Raw genomic sequence first — 22408 nt, 5'->3', positions numbered from 1 at the left:
ATCCGACATTTTCCTGTAGAGGGCGCTACTCATAAATGTCATTTCAGTGTCACGGTACGCTCGGAAACTTAGCTAAAGTACAGCAACAACCACAAAAAAGTATTAAAAATGTAGTTTTGCATGAAATGTAAATGAAAATAGAGTAATTTGCTTAATTTAGTTTGTTGCATACCTTATAAAGTTAAAATTTACGTGAACAACCAAAATCTTTGTGAAATTTTTTAAAAAAATTAAACTTGGTATTTGAACGGTCTGTTTGTTTCTCAGAATAACTATTCAGTAAAGATATGACTTTTAGATATTTATTCTGAGATTTTAAAATAGTTGCCATAGGACAAAAAGCTAACAAAATATACTCTCAGAACAATGACTGGACATTCACTACCGCAGCCATAGAGCATCGGAAGACCCTGCTGGTTGGCTGAGTTCGATCATCATCATCATCATCATCAGTAAACGATCGTTTCTGCGGAACATTATGCTTCTCACAAAGAACGCTTCTCGGTAGACTACCCATTCAGAATGCGTAAGATCGTTTATCAAATTTTAATGCATTTCACAAACGATTTTAGGCATTCTTTTCAGGTGCCAAAATCCGAAATGTACCTACCAATGAGGGTAGTCGTAGTATTATTCATGTTCTGCTTAGCGTATGGGCAACAAACACTGTAAGTAAATAGGTTTTTCTCACTATGGTTTAAGGATTATCCAGGCAGCTATGTAGATTATTATTCACCTAGTAAGTACATTACAGCTCAGAATAAAAATGATAATAAGTATTAAGTGGTTAATTTATTAATTCGTAACTTATTTATTAAATTAAAGAGCATAATTACATTCAATCACCTTACCAGCTTCGAGCTTTAACATAAAATTGTTTTAACTAGCATAATACCTGTCGCGAAAGATCGCGAATCATATTTCGACTTCACTTAAATCGAGTAGAATTTTCAATAGTGTAGACGAGCCTAAAATTTATATCGGTAACTAGTGGGTAGAAGTGAATACGGGGCGACTCGACGAGTGTGGTGGAGCGCCACTTTTTCTGTGAGCAGCCGGAGCGGACGGACGTCGCGCTGGATTCATCGTAACCTAATGTAAGTGGAAACCATTTTATACTTTATTTTCTTGGTGTTTGAATTGTGATTGCTATTGACATTGATTATGCTAATGTTGGTATGTCGTTAAGCATACGGTAATTTGAAGTCGTAACCCAAATAAGGGTGGACTACTGTGACTTGGGTAAATGTTTAACTAGAGGGAGAAGAGAATATACTGTGTGGTCAGGGAGGGCTATAAGGGGTGGTTGGAGGCCCTTCGTCGGTATCTACAGAACCGACATTTAATGTTTATAAATCATTAATAGTGACGAAACATGATATGAGAGAGTGATAGATGATGAAAGAATGATAAACGTATGCACGTGTGCATTGCGATGCAGGTACGCGTACTACGGCCTTTAGCGAAGACGCGAGGCATGAGCTAATGACAGTAATCGTATGCGGGTGTGCATTGAGGTGCAGGTACTCGTATTACGGCCCTTAGCGAAGACGCGGGGCATGAGTTGATGATAGTAAACGTGTGCGGGTGTGCATTGAGGTGCAGGTACTCGTATTACGTCCCTTAGCGAAGACGCGGGGCATGAGTTGATGATAGTAAACGTGTGCGGGTGTGCATTGAGGTGCAGGTACTCGTATTACGTCCCTTAGCGAAGACGCGGGGCATGAGTTGATGATAGTAAACGTATACGCGTGTGCATCGTAGTGCAGGTACGTGTATTACGGCCTTCAGCCAAGAGGCGGGGCAAGTGAGAATGCTATTGACATATATTATGCAGTCTGAAGCTTTAGTGTAATGCAATGGCAATGAGAGTGGATGTATGTGATTGGCGTGTAATGTTTTAATATAGGCTGTGTTACCACAGTGCACCGATTTGATTCACCCGGTGAGAGTTGGCATATTCGTATTTATTTTAATTTCATTTCTTATAGTATGAGCACAACGTTACCATATGAGACGGTCCGGCAGGGTACGATTTCCTGTGCCTATTCTACAAGAATCACAACCTCATATTACATCTCTTAAATATTACCTATGATTGAATAGTATCATGACAATTCGTGATCGCCATAATTATGGCGGTTCACGACATGGTGGAGATGCTGGGATATGAACATTCTGCATGTTAAAATGGAATACATTCTTGCGGATTTGGTTTCCTGTTGTGTAAAAAACTGCTGTGTACGTACTACGTAGGTACTTACTCATATTGGTTACTTAGTTTTCAATCAATCACGGATATTTAACATTTAATAGATTAGTTGTAATATGTGTCTAATACAAAAGTTACATGCTTTCAACATAGTGATACACAGTATACTTACTGCTATTTTTGGGCCACAAACTACTAAAAGTATGAGTCTGGTTTTATTTCAAACCATCATCAAGATATTTTGCAAGTAAATAATAATTTACGCATGTGAATAAAGTTTTAAGATCATGGTTTATGCAGCCTTTTTATTTAATTTACACTACATTATTGTAGTTTAAAATATAGGCATTCTAGTCGCTTATCAATGAAATAGTCTGGTCACGAACACTTGTCTCTTGCAAAATATTTATCTTACACTACTAAAATACATAATAAATTTTCGGACACATTTCAAACAAAGTGACTAGTTATAGTAAAAGAACAATATCATGAAATCTACCCAGGTCAAGTGGCGCCAGTGTTAATGTGTTTCATTACATTGTTGCAAGAATTAAACCGGAATTCAAAGTATACTCATTCTTATTGATAAGCAATAAGCTACTAAAATAAAACAACGGCCAGATTCTCGACTACTGGTCTTTAATGTCTACTATCAGTGGCGCGACGTAACGCCCTATAAATAGAAACCAATTTGCAATGAATTCTAACACTAGAAACGAAGGGCCAGTGGTTGGGAATCGGCTTCCTGGACTTTTGAATATTTTCATATGAACTACTGAATAATGTTATAATGGTATACTTATTGGTAAAAACAGTATCATATATCATAACATAAATCATACTTATATAACTGTTAAACGGATTTACCGATACTACGTATAGTGTAAAATAGACATTTAAGTACTAATATATATGTCAATGCTTACCAAACGCAGTAATATATATGTCAATGCTTACAAAAAAAAAAAAAAAAAAATCGGCAGTGATTTTATAAAAGTTTATATAGGTTTACATTAGCACGCTTTTATACTGATGCAGTTATAACCTTGGCTTAATAGTACTTCTTCTTGTATGAAGTGGCTGAAGATATAGTTATATTTTTTGTTCGTTGTTGCAGTTTGAACCAATAGTCTGTCTGTTAGTCTGGTGATCGCAATACCGTATGGTATATTAACACATTCAACATGGACGCAATCATACGAACTCGGTTAAAAATGATTAATGATTCGGTGGAGTCACTTTTACTATCTGGTCGAGAAGCAATAATGAAATTAAAAGAGAACACAGTCTCCCATGAAGAAGTCCGCATAATAGGACAAAAATTAAAAACTACAAATGATAGATTTGTGTCTGAAATGTACAATTACTATAAAATAGTAACTGAACCATCTGCAGACGAGATGTCTCGCTATACAGCCATTCAATTAGAAGCAGAGGAACTTGTAGCCGAAATTGAAATAAGAGCTCAGTTACCGAAACAAGGTAATGGAATTGCATCGACTTCTGCAGACTATATCCAAACAAGTACTCGACTGCCGAGAATGGAATTAACGCGATTCGATGGTAACGTTCTCAAATGGCACCAATTTTGGGATCAGTTCGTGTCAAATATCGATAGCAGGAACATTAACAACGTTGATAAATTGCTTTACTTGCAGTCTGTATTAGACGGAGAGGCCAAACACGCAATTGAGGGACTCGATAGCACGAATTTGAATTATGCCATAGCTGTAGATACTCTCAAGGAACGTTATGGGAAACCAGGTGCTATTATTGATGCGCATTACGTTGCACTCTATAGAATACAAACGTCAGGACGGTCGGTACAGGAATGTCGTAACGTTCTAAATGAGATAGAAAAACACTTGAGGGTATTACAGTCTTTAGGAGAAGATGTCAATCACAATCATCTGAGAGTTATGATTATGGAGAAATTTCCGGAAGATTTGATTTATGAACTTCGCATGAAAACTGGTCCAGACGGAGATTCAATAGAAAGCATAAGAAAAAATTTAGAACTTATCATTACAGCCAGGGAAATATCAAATAGATTTAAAAGAGGGGTATCTAAAGAAGACTCAACGGATGAGAAAATTACGATAGAAGCACTACATGTCAGAACTGATAGTCAAGATAGAAATCAAAATTATAAAAGGAAGTTTCCGTATGACAGTACAAAGGAAAGTAACACTTATGTAGATAATAAAATACGTATTAGACATATTCCTAAACGACGATACAATACAATAAACAAAGACATGAACACAAATCGACCTTTTAAAAGATATAAACCATCTTGTATATTTTGCGGGCGAGATCATTTCAGTGATGAATGCACTCAAGTAAAAACTATCGAAGAACGAATACTAAAACTAAAGAACAGGTGCTATGCTTGCTTTAGCAATAAGCATATCATAAGTGACTGTGACAACAAAAGAGAATGCTTTTATTGTAAGAAGTTTGGAGTTCATCACCGAGCTCTGTGTCCAAATCAGACTAAAGACCAAAAACAAAGTACAAATACAAACTCCTTGAATGTTAACATATCTAAAGGAACGACTATTTTGCAAACAGGAACGGTTCGTGTAAACAAAGTCGGAGATACGAAAAACTACATTAACTGTCGCATTTTATTAGACTGTGGCAGCCAACGCAGCTATGTCTCCAGTTCAGTAGTACAAAGTTTAGGTTTGCCGGTCATCGAAGAACATCGTTTATCAGTCTTCACATTTGGAGCCAAAACACCGAACGAAATAGAAAGCCCGTTGGTTAATCTTCAAATGGTAACTCGTACTAATAAGAAATTAAATATTTACGCGAATGCAGTGCCACACATAACACATAGTGTACCTTGCATTTACGAGTTTGCTAAGGGACTTGACTATGTTAACCAGAATCAAGGTGTGATTTTGGCAGACGATGGATCTCGAAAGGACCAAGTAGATATTCTGTTAGGAAATGATTATTACTATTCATTCATGAAAAATGAAATGATAAAGGTGGCCACAAACTTACATTTAGTGAACTCAGAGTTCGGATGGATATGTTCAGGAAGAAGTCCAATGACAACTAACAATAAAGATGAACTGTCAGTACTTACCTATTTTCAGTCAAGTATGGATACAGATAGTCATTTTTATGAACCCGATTTACCACTCCGTAACGATACTCTTAGAAAACTATGGGAATTAGAATCAATTGGTATTGTTGATTCACCAAAATCATCTAGAGATGAAGAAGCAGTTAAGACATTTAATGAATCAACTATCTATGAGAAAAATCGATATAACGTAAAATGGCCCTGGATTGAATATCCTCCAACAAATTTTCCGATTAACTTTGGCCTAGCATATGGGAGACTGACTAACTTAATCAAAAGACTTGATGAAGAAACAATACAAGCGTACGACGATGTGTTGAAAGATCAGTTGCGAAAGGGCATAATTGAAAGAGTTGATAATCATGACCTTCCGAAGGACCACCCAGTACACTATCTACCACATCACTGTGTGATACAGAAGGAGAAGACCACTAAGCTCAGGATAGTCTACGATGCATCCGCTAAAACTAAAGACAACTTTAGTCTCAACGACTGTCTCTTTAGAGGACCGTTGATGTTAGAGGATTTAACTGGCATACTAATTAGATTCAGAGAAAATGAAATAGGGATTGTTGCAGATGTAGAAAAGGCGTTTCTACAGATAGGATTACAAGACAGTGACAGAGACGTAACCAGATTTCTTTGGCTAAAGGATTTGAAAAAAGGAGTATCTTCAGACAATTTAGAACACTTCAGATTTTGTAGAGTACCCTTCGGCGTAATTTCAAGTCCTTTTTTGTTGAATGCCACAATAAGACACCATTTAACTAAATTACACTTAAATGAGCACAAACAAAATATCGCTAGTGATATTTATGTCGACAACCTTGTAACTGGAACACAGACCGTAGAAGAGGCGCTTGTGTTGTACAAATTACTGAAAGAGTCATTTGGAGAAATTTCAATGAATCTTCGTGAATGGAAATCTAACTCCAAAGAGTTTATGGAAAGAACACCTCAAGAAGATCACGACACAACACCAGTAACCATAAGAGTTTTAGGTATAGAATGGGACACGGAAAACGATAATCTTCGGATAAAACAAAGCTCAATAGAGTCAAAAAATATTTACACTAAAAGAGAAATCCTAAAGATTACGGCATCCATTTATGATCCTTGTGGATTTGCAGCACCAGTTACACTACCCGCTAAATTGCTATTGCAAGACTTGTGGAGATTAAAAGTGAAATGGGACGAAGTTATACCAATCAATCTACAAGAAACTTGGAAATTAATATTGACAGAGTTAAGAAAAGTGGGTGACAGCATTATACCTCGGTTTTACTTAAAACCAAACGGACTGAAAATTATTAATGAAATACATTGTTTTGCTGATGCATCTAATCAAGCATATGCAGCAGTAGTGTATATAAGACGATATGAAGAGGATACTAGAGAAGGATTAGTAAGTTTCGTCATAGGAAAATCAAGAGTGGCGCCAATAAAAGATCAAACAGATCTTCAGATACCTAGATTAGAATTACTGGGTGCTCTTATTGGGAGTAGATTGATTACCTACGTTTCAAAGTTTACAAACATTCATATTCATAAGAAATATTTATGGACTGACAGCAAAATTGTGTTAAGCTGGTTAAATTCCAACAAACTATTGCCTCCATTCGTGGCACGCAGAATAAACGAAATAAATCAAATTCAGAATCTTGACACCCGATATGTGCCTTCTGATATGAATCCTGCAGATGTTGCCACAAGGCCTAGCAACAATAACACATATTGGCTGTCAGGCCCAGCATTTCTAAAAGCTCACCCCAAGACATGGCCAAATCAATCACAGCAACCAGACACTATTCAAAGTCTTTTGGCTGGGGATGGTCTCTCTCAGAGAATTGAAGAACAAGAGGAAAATGAGTTAACTAAAACATCTCAAAACGAACATGAAATAGCAGAAAGAGAAGAGCAATGCGAAGTGTCAAGAATGGAAAATGTAACAACAGACAATGATATAACAACAATAATCAAAATACAGACAGAACATTTCCCCAAAGAGATGAAAGGTATATCTACGGACCTCTACAAGTCTCTCAAATTGTTTAAGGATAAAAATGGACTCCTACGCTGTAAAGGCAGACTACAAAACACAAATTGGATAGAAGATAAAAAGTATCCATTACTTCTTCCTAAGAATTCTGAATTTACAGTAAAGGTTATAGAAGACACGCATAAAAATAATTACCATATCGGAGTAAGTCATACACTAGCTATGACAAGAAATAAGTACTGGATATTACAAGGACGTTCTAAGGTAAAAAGTGTATTAAGAAATTGTGTGCAATGCAGAAAATACAGCGGTGGACCATACAAAATGCCAATGATGGCTCCATTACCTGCCGAGCGAGTTAATTACTCAAAACCTTTTACGTTTACCGGTATTGACTACTTTGGGCCTCTAAAAGTAGAAGACGCACGTGTAGAAAAACGTTGGATTTGCCTCTTTACGTGTTTGTCAGTTCGAGCGATACATATGGAAGTCGTTCAAGACTTAACAGCTGATGAATGTGTCTTGGCAATACGTAGATTTGTGGCAACAAGAGGCCTTCCACACGTGATAATTTCTGACAATGCATTACAATTTAAATTAGCATCAGAAGTGTTAGTATCGGATTATTGTATAGAGAATAAAATTGTATGGCGATTCATACCAGAACTTGCACCTTGGTTTGGAGGATTCTACGAGAGACTCATTGGCATTGTGAAAAATTGTCTTAAAAGGACTTTAGACAAGCATTTGCTGAATAATAACCAACTGGTAACAATTATGAAAGAAGTTGAAGCAATTGTTAATACGCGCCCTCTTACTACAGTGGGGGAAGAATTAGAAGAAGTACTAACGCCATCAGACTTTCTAAAGGTTGGTGGGCCTATAACCACAGACATATCTGATGTGGAACTTTTTGAAAGGGTAACAGTCACCAAGGAAGGATTAGTAGAAGGATGGAAACGTGGACAGATTATACTCAAAGAATTTGTTGATATGTTTACATCACAGTATCTAACCAGTTTACGAGAAAGAAAAGATGAACATAAACAGTCAAGGATTGCTGTAGCGAGAGTTCCGAAAATTGGTGATATAGTCCAGATAAGAGGAGAACAAAACAGAGCGTTTTGGAAAGTTGGAAAGATAACTGAAATAAGAAAAGGTTCAGATGGAGAAATAAGAGTAGCGAGAGTGACTCTACCAACAGGTGAGATATTCACGAGATCGATATCTCATTTATACCCTTTGGAGTTTAGGGATGAAAATGAGATAGTTTCAGAACCAAAACAAGTAACACACTCAAACACACGACCAGATTCAGATAATATACGAGTACAAAATGACGAAGTCATGGATTCGGAAATAATGTGTAGTGATAGCCAAAATGCGACGCCAGACTTACATAAAACTAACAATGACAGACTATCGGATGGGGACAAGCCAGAAGAACTGGTTGTTGCAGCCAGACCGAAACGAGCATCAGCAGTACGCGCAAGACAAATTATGAAAGAATGGACAAATCAATTATTTAATCTGATGTATTTGTAAAATAATTAATTAACCCTGTGCCGAGTTGTATCATTAAATTGTTGATTAATAATCATAATATGTAATTGCATTATTTATGGACTCCTTTATATTACCTATTATTTCACTTTCTTATTGCCGGGAGTGTCGCGAAAGATCGCGAATCATATTTCGACTTCACTTAAATCGAGTAGAATTTTCAATAGTGTAGACGAGCCTAAAATTTATATCGGTAACTAGTGGGTAGAAGTGAATACGGGGCGACTCGACGAGTGTGGTGGAGCGCCACTTTTTCTGTGAGCAGCCGGAGCGGACGGACGTCGCGCTGGATTCATCGTAACCTAATGTAAGTGGAAACCATTTTATACTTTATTTTCTTGGTGTTTGAATTGTGATTGCTATTGACATTGATTATGCTAATGTTGGTATGTCGTTAAGCATACGGTAATTTGAAGTCGTAACCCAAATAAGGGTGGACTACTGTGACTTGGGTAAATGTTTAACTAGAGGGAGAAGAGAATATACTGTGTGGTCAGGGAGGGCTATAAGGGGTGGTTGGAGGCCCTTCGTCGGTATCTACAGAACCGACATTTAATGTTTATAAATCATTAATAGTGACGAAACATGATATGAGAGAGTGATAGATGATGAAAGAATGATAAACGTATGCACGTGTGCATTGCGATGCAGGTACGCGTACTACGGCCTTTAGCGAAGACGCGAGGCATGAGCTAATGACAGTAATCGTATGCGGGTGTGCATTGAGGTGCAGGTACTCGTATTACGGCCCTTAGCGAAGACGCGGGGCATGAGTTGATGATAGTAAACGTGTGCGGGTGTGCATTGAGGTGCAGGTACTCGTATTACGTCCCTTAGCGAAGACGCGGGGCATGAGTTGATGATAGTAAACGTGTGCGGGTGTGCATTGAGGTGCAGGTACTCGTATTACGTCCCTTAGCGAAGACGCGGGGCATGAGTTGATGATAGTAAACGTATACGCGTGTGCATCGTAGTGCAGGTACGTGTATTACGGCCTTCAGCCAAGAGGCGGGGCAAGTGAGAATGCTATTGACATATATTATGCAGTCTGAAGCTTTAGTGTAATGCAATGGCAATGAGAGTGGATGTATGTGATTGGCGTGTAATGTTTTAATATAGGCTGTGTTACCACAGTGCACCGATTTGATTCACCCGGTGAGAGTTGGCATATTCGTATTTATTTTAATTTCATTTCTTATAGTATGAGCACAACGTTACCATATGAGACGGTCCGGCAGGGTACGATTTCCTGTGCCTATTCTACAAGAATCACAACCTCATATTACATCTCTTAAATATTACCTATGATTGAATAGTATCATGACAATTCGTGATCGCCATAATTATGGCGGTTCACGACAATACCTGTGTGATACTGAATGTTACAAATAAACTTTAATCACGCTTTACTTAGCCTTGTAATGGAACTTCCGTCCTTTTAAAAAAGATAATTAACGCACAGAACTTTCAGGATTAGTCGGACAATATATGCCCAGGTAGTTGTTGCATTGAAAACAATAATGTTCGACTTCTTTGCACGATCTCAAAAAGTAAGGAAGCGGAACACACAGCCAACAGCAAAAAAGACAAAGTATCATTGCACTCAAATGCGTGCACAGCGTTATTTTTGCTTTGATCACTGTCATGCCAGTGTACCCACAGTCTGGACATATAACCAACTGTGGTGTGAAGCCGTACGTATAAACCCTCACAGGGGGAGGCGGTGGGTTATCAACATAGATATCGAAAGCATTAGCGTAATTCGGAGGAGGAGTATGGGTTATGAAAGATGGGGATGGAATAAAAGTCCCCATGAGCCGTGGTCTCCTGGCCCGTGCCGCCATTTGCCTCAAAACGAATGAATAAGATGGTGGAGCACTGGTCAGGGAATCTGGTGCTGACAACTCTGGGCTTTTCTCCATGCTGCGCCGTATTCTGCTGTTGCTGACTCCAAGTAGCTGTCCTAAATGGTCTATGTATGTCTCTGCATTCATACCGAGGATTGCCTGTTGGTTCGTCAGTTTACGTAACGCTTGAATGAAGAGAGTTGGAGGCTGATAAAGCCTCACTGATGAGCGAGAAAGCAAATCGGAACATGTTTCCTGGTCTTGTATCATAATAGTCTCATTACTTTCACTTAAAGAGCCACTATTTATAATCAGCACAGGCATTTTAGGGTTGTTGACATTGAGCTTGACGGACACCTCCTTTCCTAGAGCAAGCGATAACAATGCTATGGCATCATGCCTGGATGTAGTCGTGGCTTGGCAGTCAACAGTTTCATCCAGCAACTGTGTAGCAATTTCTCGAGATCGGACAGACTCATCATCATCATGCTCCTTTTTGTTTTCATTCCTTGGAGTCGCATTTCCATGACTGCAACCTGGGATTTCTGAGAGATCATTAGTTTTATCTTTGGGATCCATTATTGCCTGCGGTAAATCGGTCCTAGATACTAGCACTTAAAAGATGGTATACGCTCGGTATTTCGTATGTATGTTTACTGTTTACTTATAAATCCCATAGTGAAATTAATAATAAATTCTATTCAATTTCTTGTCATGACTCAACAAGTCAACATCACTATGTGCAAAAAAATATGCGAAAAAGTTATTATTCTGATTAAAATCTAACCAAATATCTCAGAATAATAACAGCCTCGCTGCAAATATTGTAGCTGTTCTGTAGATAAAACGTGTGTTTGGCTGAAAAATCCGAAATCCACACCAATAAAAAAACAAAAATAAAAAATGTTGCTCTATGAAAGTAAAGCACAAATGCATGAAAATAATAATTTTGACCATTTCACTCGGTTTTTAACCTATATGAACAGTTTTTTTTGTTTATATTCGCACAAATATATTGCTTTAGTCCGTGTCTTTTTATTTTATGATCATTTTAAGACAAAAAACGCAGTTTATTTTATTGGCAGGCGAGGTATTTTTCATTCTGGCAACTGTCTTTGAGAACTGCTGTCAAAAATTTGTGTTTCCGGTCTTTTCATTTCTCCGTGGCATGGCGGATGGTCTTTACCGCCGCCTATAGTGTTTTTTAGGAGAAATATCTTCGCTCGTATAGCGAAATGGTAAGTTTCAGGTTGTTAATTATGTTTCTTTACCGATACATAATTCCCAGTGATATCTAAACTGCAGTGAAAGTGTAAATCTCACCTCAAAATTGGTCATCATGGCTTCCCACGTGTTTGTTCTTATTTTACGGAAATATTGAGGATCAGTGGACTATTTGTGATATTTCAGTGTTATTCAGTGGATTTGCGGTATTCCGAAACGCTAATAATCGTTATCCACGACCCAGGATTACGTTCAAAGCAACATCCTTAGTGCTCGATAATGTGGTTGGAGAACGCACGGCGGAAATTGTTTTGTTATTCATTATTTGCTCCATTACCTAAGCCTTTTAAGCCTTTTTTGATGTAATTTACTGTCGCACAACCTTTAAGGATGTATCCACGGCGAAAGCACTCAATACTTTTGAGGCCATGGTCAAATTTGTGTATGATAACATTTTGAGGTTAGGTTTACTTCACATGCATGTGAAAATTAAACTTTTGGATCTATACTTAACAATATTCTCTTGTTTAACGTTGTTCAAAGGTTTTATCGGAACAAATTAATCATAACTACCAAATTCTGAGAACAAAGACCTATTGCATTGTCTGCCTATTGTATTGACTTATGATACCTTAGCAATATAAACATTATCTAGGTCCCCAAACTCTTCCTGGTTGCACTATTATAGTCTTCCCGGTACAATCAAGGGGTAAAACAAGTATTCCCGTAGGAAACACGGTGGTTTTGTAACTACTGTGTGTCGACTTGAGGAAAACAAATTTATATTCACTTTTACTGTAAACTTGAGACAGTTTAAGCCATGACAATAGGGATTAATTATGGACACTCCTTAAAAATTCACATTTATTGTGTACTTGGAATGTTTTGTTGTCTTGTTTTGAAAACATTCTTTACAAGATACTTCACAATGAAAGATGAAGTCTAATGAATGACGTTGTACAACAGCATCTACACACTTTTTACAGCATTTCAATCTGACTAGCCTCCGCACAAGTTAAAACAAAATATTCACCAAATTCCAGAGTTTATCAGTAGCCCGACCGCTCGTGTCGGTGTACTCAGAGAAGAGTGAGTCGGTGGCCGGAGCGGCTCTGCCCCTCCCGTTCGTGTTCAAGGCCCCGATCCGCCCGGACCTTGTCAACGATGTCCACGTCTCCATGTCCAAGAACTCGAGGCAGCCTTACTCCGTGAGCAAGGAGGCTGGTAAGGTTCTTTTTTTTTGTTCTTCGGTTTTAATTGTTATTTTTGATGAAAGGGTAAAATGAGACCCTAAAACTTAAACTAAAGTAGAATATCCTTGCTTGTAAGTGGGGTTTACATTTATCAATACCAAACTTAAGTTAACAATGCTACTCCAAAAAAAACTAAAATATGAAATGGGTTTCACAACTTTGTTTCCTGGTCAGTAAAAAAATAAGAAATACAACATGTGAAGACCTTGTCCATTCTATGAAGTCAAATTACTGTATCACGTTTTTACTTAGGTATCTTATTTCTGCACCAAATGTCCACATTCAGTAGTCTTTTCCATGGCTTTGAGTGTTACTGCGAATGCGGTGCTACAGCGACGGAGCGACATGGCGTTCTGGGCACACTCTGTAGTGTGCACGGGTGCAGAGTTGCTACTACAAATGTTATTCAACTGTCCTATAATTATTATCTTACAACATTGACTTGTGTTGGTGTTTTCAAGCTTATGGAAAAAATAGACCTTAATAAGTCTTATAGCAATATAGTATTCACATCCATCCATTACCAGCTATCTGTCCAAGGTCATTAGCCCAGATGGCTGAACAGTGATCCCACACTACATCACTATGTTTGCCAGTTATTTGGCTCTTGGAATAACACTAACAGCTATATCAGACTTTCAGTGCGCCCAATCCCTTACTCACTTAACCCTCGATAAAGAATCCTAGCTTACTTTGAACCCTTGAATTAAGTATGAAAATCAACAAAACAACTTGAGTAGCCTTGGCCAATTTAGCAGTCTAGTTAACGCTTGTTCTGTCCCACAGGTCACCAGACCAGTGCCGAGTCATGGGGTACCGGACGAGCTGTCGCGCGTATTCCTCGTGTCCGTGGTGGTGGTACCCACAGGTGAGTCCTCATCATCATCAGCTACTAGAATAAGGTTACGGAGTAGAAAACATGATATTGATGACCAACAACAAACTTCCTGTGTTATTTTTTGTCAATATACATATGAGGTTTCAACCTTCTCATCAGTATGCAGTATCATCATCATCAGTCCATAATATTACACTGCAGAACATAAGCCTCTCTTCAGTGGCCAAAAGAGCCAGCCGAAAAAATCTGTTCAGTTGTGTTAATTATGTTATTTTATGACCTGATAGACAATATTAGCATTTGGTAGACAGAACACTAGTCAATCAAGTTTGTTAATGGAGTCCAAATCAACCAGAACATTTAGAGGCTAAAGATCCCCGCAACCTTACTCTTTTCGCATCAATCGAAGTGAGTTCACTACGGCGGGGTACAGCAATTTCCCAATTCGCAGACGTCAGTGTTACCCTGAGGCTGATGTTTCGACGGAACGGAATACATTATTATTATTATTAACACCATCAATAGGAGAGGAATATGTTCAGCAGTGCATGATTATGGCTGATGATGATAATCTGGTAGCTAATTTGCTAACCGCAGGTCTTTCAATGTTATGGAAGCTATGCCTTTTATTTGTCATCAATGCTATAAGGATTAATCGCTTTAGTGGTGGTCATCAGCAGACTGGGCATACATTTATGTCTCTGGAAATTCCTAAGTATCCAAGGTCGTCTACTGACTTTCTGGCGTGATGGCTGAACAGCTATAACCCATAGCAATAATGGCCAACCTCAGATGCTAAATGCAGATAATGTACACACCATGATAAATAGATATCTAAGGTGTTCATGGTCTCCACTCATCTATAACAATCACCTCAAGTAAATTACAAATCCCCACCCCCACACACGCACTAACCCCCCACCCTTCCGCAGATCCGGCCAGGGAGCCTTCGGCAACATGTGTCGCGGGGGCCGCATGTTCGCGCCCACCAAGCCGTGGCGCCGCTGGCACCGTCGCGTGAACCTACGCCAGCGCCGCGCCGCCGTCGCTGCTGCGGTCGCCGCTGCCGGCGTGCCCGCGCTTGTGCAGGCTAGAGGTTAGCGCCTTGAATCTTGCATGTAACAAAGCATACAAAGGTTTAAACTGCAGAGCCGAGAACAAATATCTGTCGTCTATACAGAAAGGTATAGAAAGGCCTCAGCCGGTGATCAAAACCTGACATCGAATAGCTGTGAAGGTCACTTACCACTCCGAACCATTATGTGGCACATGGTGTTGTAGTAATCATCAGCAAAAACAAACCTTTCTAAAGACTGCAACACTCCGCAGATTGTTTATCCAATACTCAATTGTTTATTGCATCCATAAGTTTTACAGGTTTCCATGTTTATGTAATACTTTTGATTGATCTTTTATCGGTTCTTTACTCGAAATTATGCTTGGAAGATACTTCTAGCTATGAGACACTGAGTGACATATCTAGACCCCAAACTCTTCCTGGTTGTACTTCCATAGTCTTCCCGGTACATTTATGGGGCATATTAACAATTCCCGTAGGAAACACGGCAGTTATATAACTATTGTGTGTCGACTTGTGGAATACAATTAATAATTTTAATAGTAAAATGATTGAACAAATGTAACTATTTGTTCAATCATTTTACGAGTCACTCTTTGCGGATTTGCCCTAACTAAGGCCCATGACCAAAATCGGTTATCACTCATCATCAATCATCATTATTTATAATAACATCTTGACATGGTATTACAGAGTTTCAAGGATTATAAAATTTTAAAGCGTGTCAGTGACAAACACTAGAGCAACTCTCGATGAACACTGGTGAAAGGATTACTCTGTCAGATTAGCGTCAGTCGCTGACTGCCCAGGTTGCGCCGGACGTATAAAGTACAGTTGGTACGTCATTCAGGGTTTCTCCATTGTTAACTATGCAATGTGCTCTAATCTCCACAAGCCACTTAACTATGAGAAATCTCCCTACTTGACAACATCTTCGGACAATGACCTCTAACCTCCCCGCCCCGCAGGTCACATCATCGAGAAGATCCCCGAGCTGCCCCTCGTGGTCTCCGACAAGGTGCAGGAGATCAACAAGACCAAGCAGGCCGTCATCTTCCTGCGCCGCATCAAGGCCTGGTCTGACGTGCTCAAGGTGAGGGGTTTACTGTTCTCTCATGGTACAGTCAGCATCATAAATAGCTGTACACTTTTGTACATTGTCAAACTAGCAAACCGTCAATGTTTCAATTATGTGCTATAACATCTATAAAATTGTTGCTGATTAGGTTCCGGTGTCAAAAAATGGCATGACTTGCATTAATTGAATAGATATGCCGCGCTTTATAATATTTATAATTGAAAGGGCATCCATAGTGTATAATTTATTTAGTAAACGCGTTTAATATCAGATCAGCACTACACGAAAATATCAGTAGGTAGAGACTCGTCAAATCCCGATTCTGCACTTTCAACAGCCAATCTGTTGCGGGTTCGCTTGTTCATCGGGAGAGATTAACTTTCTTGAACAACAGTCAGGAAAGGACCATTTCTATTCTGATATAGAATTAAGAATACAAAATAAATATCAACCACATCTCAACATCTGTTGCTATTTTAAGACGCTGAGACGTGAGAGTCTTTAGTGTCGTTAATTTATTAAGTAGGTATTACAATGTATTTTGATCAGTCAACATCACCATCACTCCAGTAATTTTGATTTTAGCACTTCCTGTGCGTTGACTTGTTGAAAATGCTTTTAGCCTTAATTTCACACTATGTACATCGTTCAACAGTAAGGCCGGGGTCTCCTATTTCTCGTCGTAGGTTGCGTCCGGCGTCACGCCGTAGGCCGCGTCACGATGCTCATGACATCTACGCGCCAACGTCGGCGTGTGAGGGAGACCGCATCAGTACATTTCTATAGTGAGCATTGTGACGCGGCCTACGGCGTGACGCTGGACGCGAACTACGGCGCAAATAGGAGACCAAGGCCTAACTGGTATCCAAAACGTCCACTAACATACCATCTCGTCTCCCAGGTGTACAAGTCACAGCGCCTGCGCGCCGGCAAGGGCAAGATGCGCAACCGCCGCCGCGTCCAGCGCAAGGGACCCCTCATCGTCTACCACAAGGACCAGGTAACACACACACACACCACACACACATACATATAAGTTAAAAAGAAGGAAACAATGAAAATAATTTATTGCTGCAACAGCTTTAACAGATAGAGAAACGCTTATTTTTAATGTATATGAATTATGAAAGAAAATTTATGCTAAAAGTGCCATGCTCAGCATGTGCTGCCGTAAATAGAGATATTTTATCTCAGTTTTAGCATCTCACCCTGAGTTTTATGTTAAATTTAACATCAATATCCCTTTAGCTTTTATTTGCACCTAATGTCCACATTCAGTTGTCTTTTCCATGGCTTTGAGTGTTACTGCGAATGCGGTGCTACAGCGACGGAGCGACATGGCGTTCTGGGCACACTCTGTAGTGTGCACGGGTGCAGAGTTGCTACTACAAACATATTAGTAAAACTAAGACAATCAGGCTCACCTTTTTCTTTGCAAGAAAATGCGCATTATTAAATAAGATATGTCGATAAGATAGAAATACACAACAAGAACAGAAATAGTGGTAGTTTAATAACTTATATACTAACGCATAGATACAAGTGACATACATACGACTATGCTCACAACTTTATTCCACGCTTTCCGCTTTACCTTTGTACTCAAGTGATAGGTCGCGAGCTCGACGATCGAGATCGCACGCGATTTTTAAATTAGTACAGTCTACTTAGAGTACACATTTAGAATTTAGATGAGCAGGTTTCCTAACGATGTTTTTCTTCCTCCCTTCATGGCAGGATTCGAACCCACAGCCTCACGAATGAGTGCTTATCTGTTAGCCACCACGGCTTTCTGTTGTTATATCTCCTCGTTACCTCCCCAGGGCCTGACCCGCGCGTTCCGCAACATCCCCGGCGTGGAGATGCTGAGCGTGGAGAAGCTGAACCTGCTGAAGCTGGCGCCCGGCGGACACGTCGGCCGCTTCGTCATCTGGACGCAGTCCGCTTTCGACCGCCTCGGTTAGTAACTAAAGCCTTATTAGTTAGCTTTCGTCAGACTCAGCACAGGACTCTATCTCGTTGTATTAAACGTGCCGATTGCACGACAGCTCTTCATCGTTTGTTTTCCTTCAGTATAGAGTAACACTCCTGCTGCCGCTACACGGGTTCCTTAGCGACGTAGATAAACGTCACTGTATCGAGATACGCCATAAATACGGCGCTATTATGGGTGGGAAGCACATTAAATGAGTTATCGATCTCGATAACGAACCCGTGTAGCGGCAGTGCTGAGGACGGGATGGCGTGGCGCACTCTTGTACAGAAGCCTTATAAGCTTTGGTCAAACTCAGAAGCCAGGGCTGCAGCCGCTACACGGGTTCGTTATCGACTCCGATAAACTAGTTTACGGCGCATTTCATCCATCATAGCGCCATATTAGTGGCGAATCGCGATATAGTGACGTTTATCTACGTCGATAACGAAACCCGTGTAGCTACAGCAGGAGAGTGACTGTATACTGAAGAGAAACAAACGAACGAAAGCAGCAGCGCTCCGAAGCTTAGTAGAGTGACTAGCCAGTTGCTGAGGTCGGGATGGCGTCCCGCACTCTTGTAGACACTTATACAACCGGGGTACCACAGGACAGAGCCAGGGTAGGCAGTAGGTAGGTATGTAAAGAGCCGCGTCAGTGGTGCACTCTTATAGAACATAGGACAGCAACAGGGTAGCTACTACGTAGGTATGTAAAGAGCCTCTTATGTGGTACAAGCGGCATCCCCGCGCGGAGATGCTGAGCGTGGAGAAGCTGAACCTGCTGAAGCTGGCGCCCGGCGGACACGTCGGCCGCTTCGTCATCTGGACCCAGTCCGCTTTCGACCGCCTCGGTTAGTCCACATCATCATAATTTCGTCAGTCAATTTGATCAGTCCTAGGACAAAAATGGTTCGGAATGACGAGCTGAAACATTCACTTTAGACTTCTATATTAATTTTAAAACACCCTGTATAACATACAGTTGCTCTATCAAACATGAATCCACTCTGGTGTACATTAACGGCACTAAAAGCGCAAGCTTACGAGTACTTAACTTAATTTAGTCACAAAAATAAGGATCAGGCAGTAATCGTCCATTGCTGGATGCCATCCATAACACTCCGTCTTCAGCCATCCAACTCCGTCTTCAACTACACCAATGACCTTTGCGTAAGGTCACCGGAGCATCGAATCTCCATTATAAAATTATATAGCATTAAGACTATCCCCTATAAGCCTTACCCACTATGTCCCGTACAGAGTCGGGTTACGAATATTCGGGGTATAGAAACGTTCCCTTAGGAAACATCGGACGTTAATCTGACGGCCGGTGTGTCGACTTGTGGAATACAAACATCCTCAGCAAACGCCTAATTGTGCCAATTGACTGTTGATTGGTGCAGACGTCGTGTCGCAAATCCTGATTTCTATAGACGTGTATTTAAGTGTCTTGTAGCTAACCGCTTAACGAATCACATACAAATATGTACATAAAAACCAGTAGTGATGTGATGTCCTCCTCATCGTGATCCGATGACGGCGACCTCAGGGGCTAGTAGGACTTCTGCGGCGGTGGGCGCGAATGTGACGTTGCGACACGCGATCTACTGCAACCACGTCTGCGGCTACTTGGCACCTTAAGTAACATCAGAAAGGCTAGCACGGGGCGCATTTAAGACGTCACAAAAGCACTGCGCTCACTCACATCGGGCAGTCTCAAGAGCGAGCGCGACGGAGAACCTTTGTCACGTCTTAATAGCGCCACGTGCTAGCCCTTCTGATAACTCTTGCCATTTCCACATCAATCTTTTCAATAAGCCTCCATCAACATCTAACAGTATGTCTCCCCAAACAGATGCCCTGTTCGGCTCATGGAAGACACCCTCCAAGGAGAAGAAGAACTTCAACCTTCCCCAGCCCAAGATGGCCAACACCGACCTCAGCCGTCTGCTCAAGTCTGACGAGATCCGCAAGGTCCTCCGTGCCCCCAAGTGAGTAGAACAAATGTCAGGGTCGAAGGACCGGTTTTTGGTGGCTTTGGATTTTGTTTCGTTGAGTTTAGGGCGAAAAGAATTATAAGTTATGGTGTTATTTAGGATTCCCAGTTGGTAGAACTTCACTAATATTTGTCATAACTTCAAAAAGCAGTAATGATTACCTTACATTAACATCCTAAGTCATCCTCAACCTACCACAGTCTTTAAGGTGGTATTATAAAATATGTTTGCCTGAGGTTTCCCCTAGAAAACTCAGCTATCTTTACATAAAATACATGTGTATCAATAATGACAACCGAAACGAAAAACCAAAATGATGATATCCTCTTTTCAGAGCATTGGGTTATGAACCAACCGTGATTACTTTACACGTTGACACATTCTGACTACCCCCACCACTCAACCACCCTATCCCCATCTGACCTCCGTCTCTAACCCTCGTTTCTATTACAGCAAGCGCGTGACCCGTGCGACCAGGAAGCTGAACCCGCTTACCAACAGCAAGGCTATGCTGAGGCTCAACCCGTTCTCGGCTGTCCTCCGAAGGAAGGCGGTCTTGGACCAGCAGAGGAGGAACAACATCCGTGCGTTGGAGCTGGCTGAGAAGCGTGGCGTGAGTTGTGTTTTTTTGGGGAGAAATAATGTGGGTCTTTTAGATGTGTAGGTTTTTAGCATTTCGGTGAAAAACTGAAGAGCTTGGACCTAGGGAGTTTGTTACTGTCGATGTTGTGAGAAAAATAGTAAGTCAGATTAGTTATCAGTCGCTGACTGTTGTCTTACTGCCTGACATGTAATGTACAGTTCATACGGAGAGAGGCTCCCTTTGTCTCTAGTGGTTCTTCCAGCTGCCTCGAGGGTGTCCAACGCTATGTTTGTTAAAGGAACAAGGACTTGCCGTTTCGTTTCCTTAAATAGTTATCCCACTTATCCCGCGATATTAGTAAGCCATAGTACACCAAGTGATGATATCCTCTTTTCAGAGCATTGGGTTATGAATAACCATGATTACTTTACACGTTGACACATTCTGATTATACTTATTCCTATTGTTAGAACCACTCGGAAATATTCTAGAACACAATATTTAAAGCCGCCATTTTGTTTCACAGATCAAGCTGCCCGCTAGCGACCCCGCTGTCAAGGTATGTAGAAAAGCTTAGTATTTATTGTAAAAACGTATTCAATTCCTGTTTTAATAACTACCGATTACGGGTACGATTTTGGCACTATAATGCCCGGGCCAATAATATTTTCATCAGCTCCTAATGATTCAGTGCTGATAATTTTCTAAGAATTACAAGTTTATAATACCAAGTCGCTTGGTGGCTTAATAGCTAGTCACCCCATAGGTATTTCACACATAATGCCACCTCAGAGGCTAAATGCGGAAAATCAGCTCGCCATGATAGATAGATAGATACCAAGTCGAAGCATAGACATATCCATAGTTTCGTAGCGATTTCTAAACAATATTAACCGACATTTTTCCCGTCCCCAGGCGGAGAAGCTGCGAGTGAACCGCGCCAAGTCCGTTAAGCTGGCCTTAGCGAAGAAGCCCAAGAAGGCGGTGAAGAAGACCCCCCCGCCCCCCCCTAAGAAGAAGGCCGCAGGAAAGGTCGCCAAGGTCGCCAAAAAACCGGTGGCCAAGAAGTAGAAGGGACAATATATTTTATAAAGGACATGTTTTGTGGTTTTATTTTGTGTAGCTAGTGGAACCTAAGAAGTTAGTTTAATTTATGGACAAATACTGTTGGAGGGTTAATTAATTCAAGTAGGTACATAATAATTATGTTGGTATTGCTAAAATAGGTTAGGGTCCATCTCAGTAGGTAAACAGTTTATCGCCGATTGAGTTGCGTCATATCTATTTGGGAGAGGCCTACGTCCAGCAGTGGACAGCTATAGGCTGATGATGATGATGATATCGGTTTAGTATGCCGAATGTTCAAAGTTTGCTATTTTTGCGCTAACTAGCCTTATTAGCGTTACGCGCGCCTAGTAACGGGCTAATAGTTAACCTACTGGGAACGTAGCCTTTCAAAAGTTATACTTTTGTAGGATATTAGTTAAAAGTAAGCTTAGTTTATCGCCGAGCTTGGCGTGAGATTTGAGGACAGTTGGTGCAGGTATAAACCGGTGGTATTCTATTCTATTCTATTCTCTGTGGGGGTGTCAGTACCTGCACCTGGCTCTCTCGAATGGAACCTTTGTGCATATCCCCAAGGTCTAAACTGCCTTCCTAAGC

The 22408-nt window shown here is 40.4% G+C and overlaps 2 protein-coding genes across 3 annotated transcripts; one reads left to right on the top strand and one right to left on the bottom strand.

The window, feature by feature from the left end:
• Nucleotides 1–10240: 10240 nt before the first annotated feature.
• LOC105385022 lies at nucleotides 10241–11448 on the bottom strand. Its single transcript, XM_011555328.3, has one exon. It carries the CDS (start codon nucleotides 11298–11300, stop codon nucleotides 10326–10328), a length of 975 nt encoding a protein of 324 aa, XP_011553630.3. The 5' UTR covers nucleotides 11301–11448; the 3' UTR covers nucleotides 10241–10325.
• Nucleotides 11449–11804: 356 nt separating this feature from the next.
• LOC105385051 (60S ribosomal protein L4) lies at nucleotides 11805–21844 on the top strand. Of its 2 annotated transcripts, XM_048624078.1 has the most exons (12): nucleotides 11805–11959; nucleotides 12989–13169; nucleotides 13985–14066; nucleotides 14969–15132; nucleotides 16083–16207; nucleotides 17094–17192; nucleotides 18016–18054; nucleotides 18921–19017; nucleotides 20022–20157; nucleotides 20617–20776; nucleotides 21273–21305; nucleotides 21662–21844. In XM_048624078.1, the coding sequence occupies exons 1-12, from the start codon at nucleotides 11957–11959 to the stop codon at nucleotides 21815–21817; spliced, it is 1275 nt and encodes a 424-aa protein (XP_048480035.1). In that variant the 5' UTR covers nucleotides 11805–11956; the 3' UTR covers nucleotides 21818–21844. The 2 variants fall into 2 exon arrangements, with proteins under 2 accessions (XP_048480035.1, XP_048480034.1); XM_048624077.1 differs by lacking the exon at nucleotides 18921–19017 and having other exon boundaries at nucleotides 18016–18151.
• Nucleotides 21845–22408: the final 564 nt, after the last annotated feature.

This window comes from Plutella xylostella, chromosome 11 (assembly GCF_932276165.1).
Source record: "Plutella xylostella chromosome 11, ilPluXylo3.1, whole genome shotgun sequence".
NCBI classification, from domain to species: Eukaryota; Metazoa; Arthropoda; class Insecta; order Lepidoptera; family Plutellidae; genus Plutella; species Plutella xylostella.
This window is presented reverse-complemented; position numbering and strand designations above follow the sequence as displayed.

Coding starts and splice junctions, on each gene's coding strand:
- LOC105385051 (XM_048624078.1), top strand. Junction 14,067..14,968: donor CGTGGTGGTGGTACCCACAG/GTGAGTCCTCAT, acceptor ACCCTTCCGCAG/ATCCGGCCAGGGAGCCTTCG. Junction 16,208..17,093: donor CCTGGTCTGACGTGCTCAAG/GTGAGGGGTTTA, acceptor CTCGTCTCCCAG/GTGTACAAGTCACAGCGCCT.
- LOC105385022 (XM_011555328.3), bottom strand. CDS start 11,300: ATGGATCCCAAAGATAAAACTAATGATCTCTCAGAAATCCCAGGTTGC.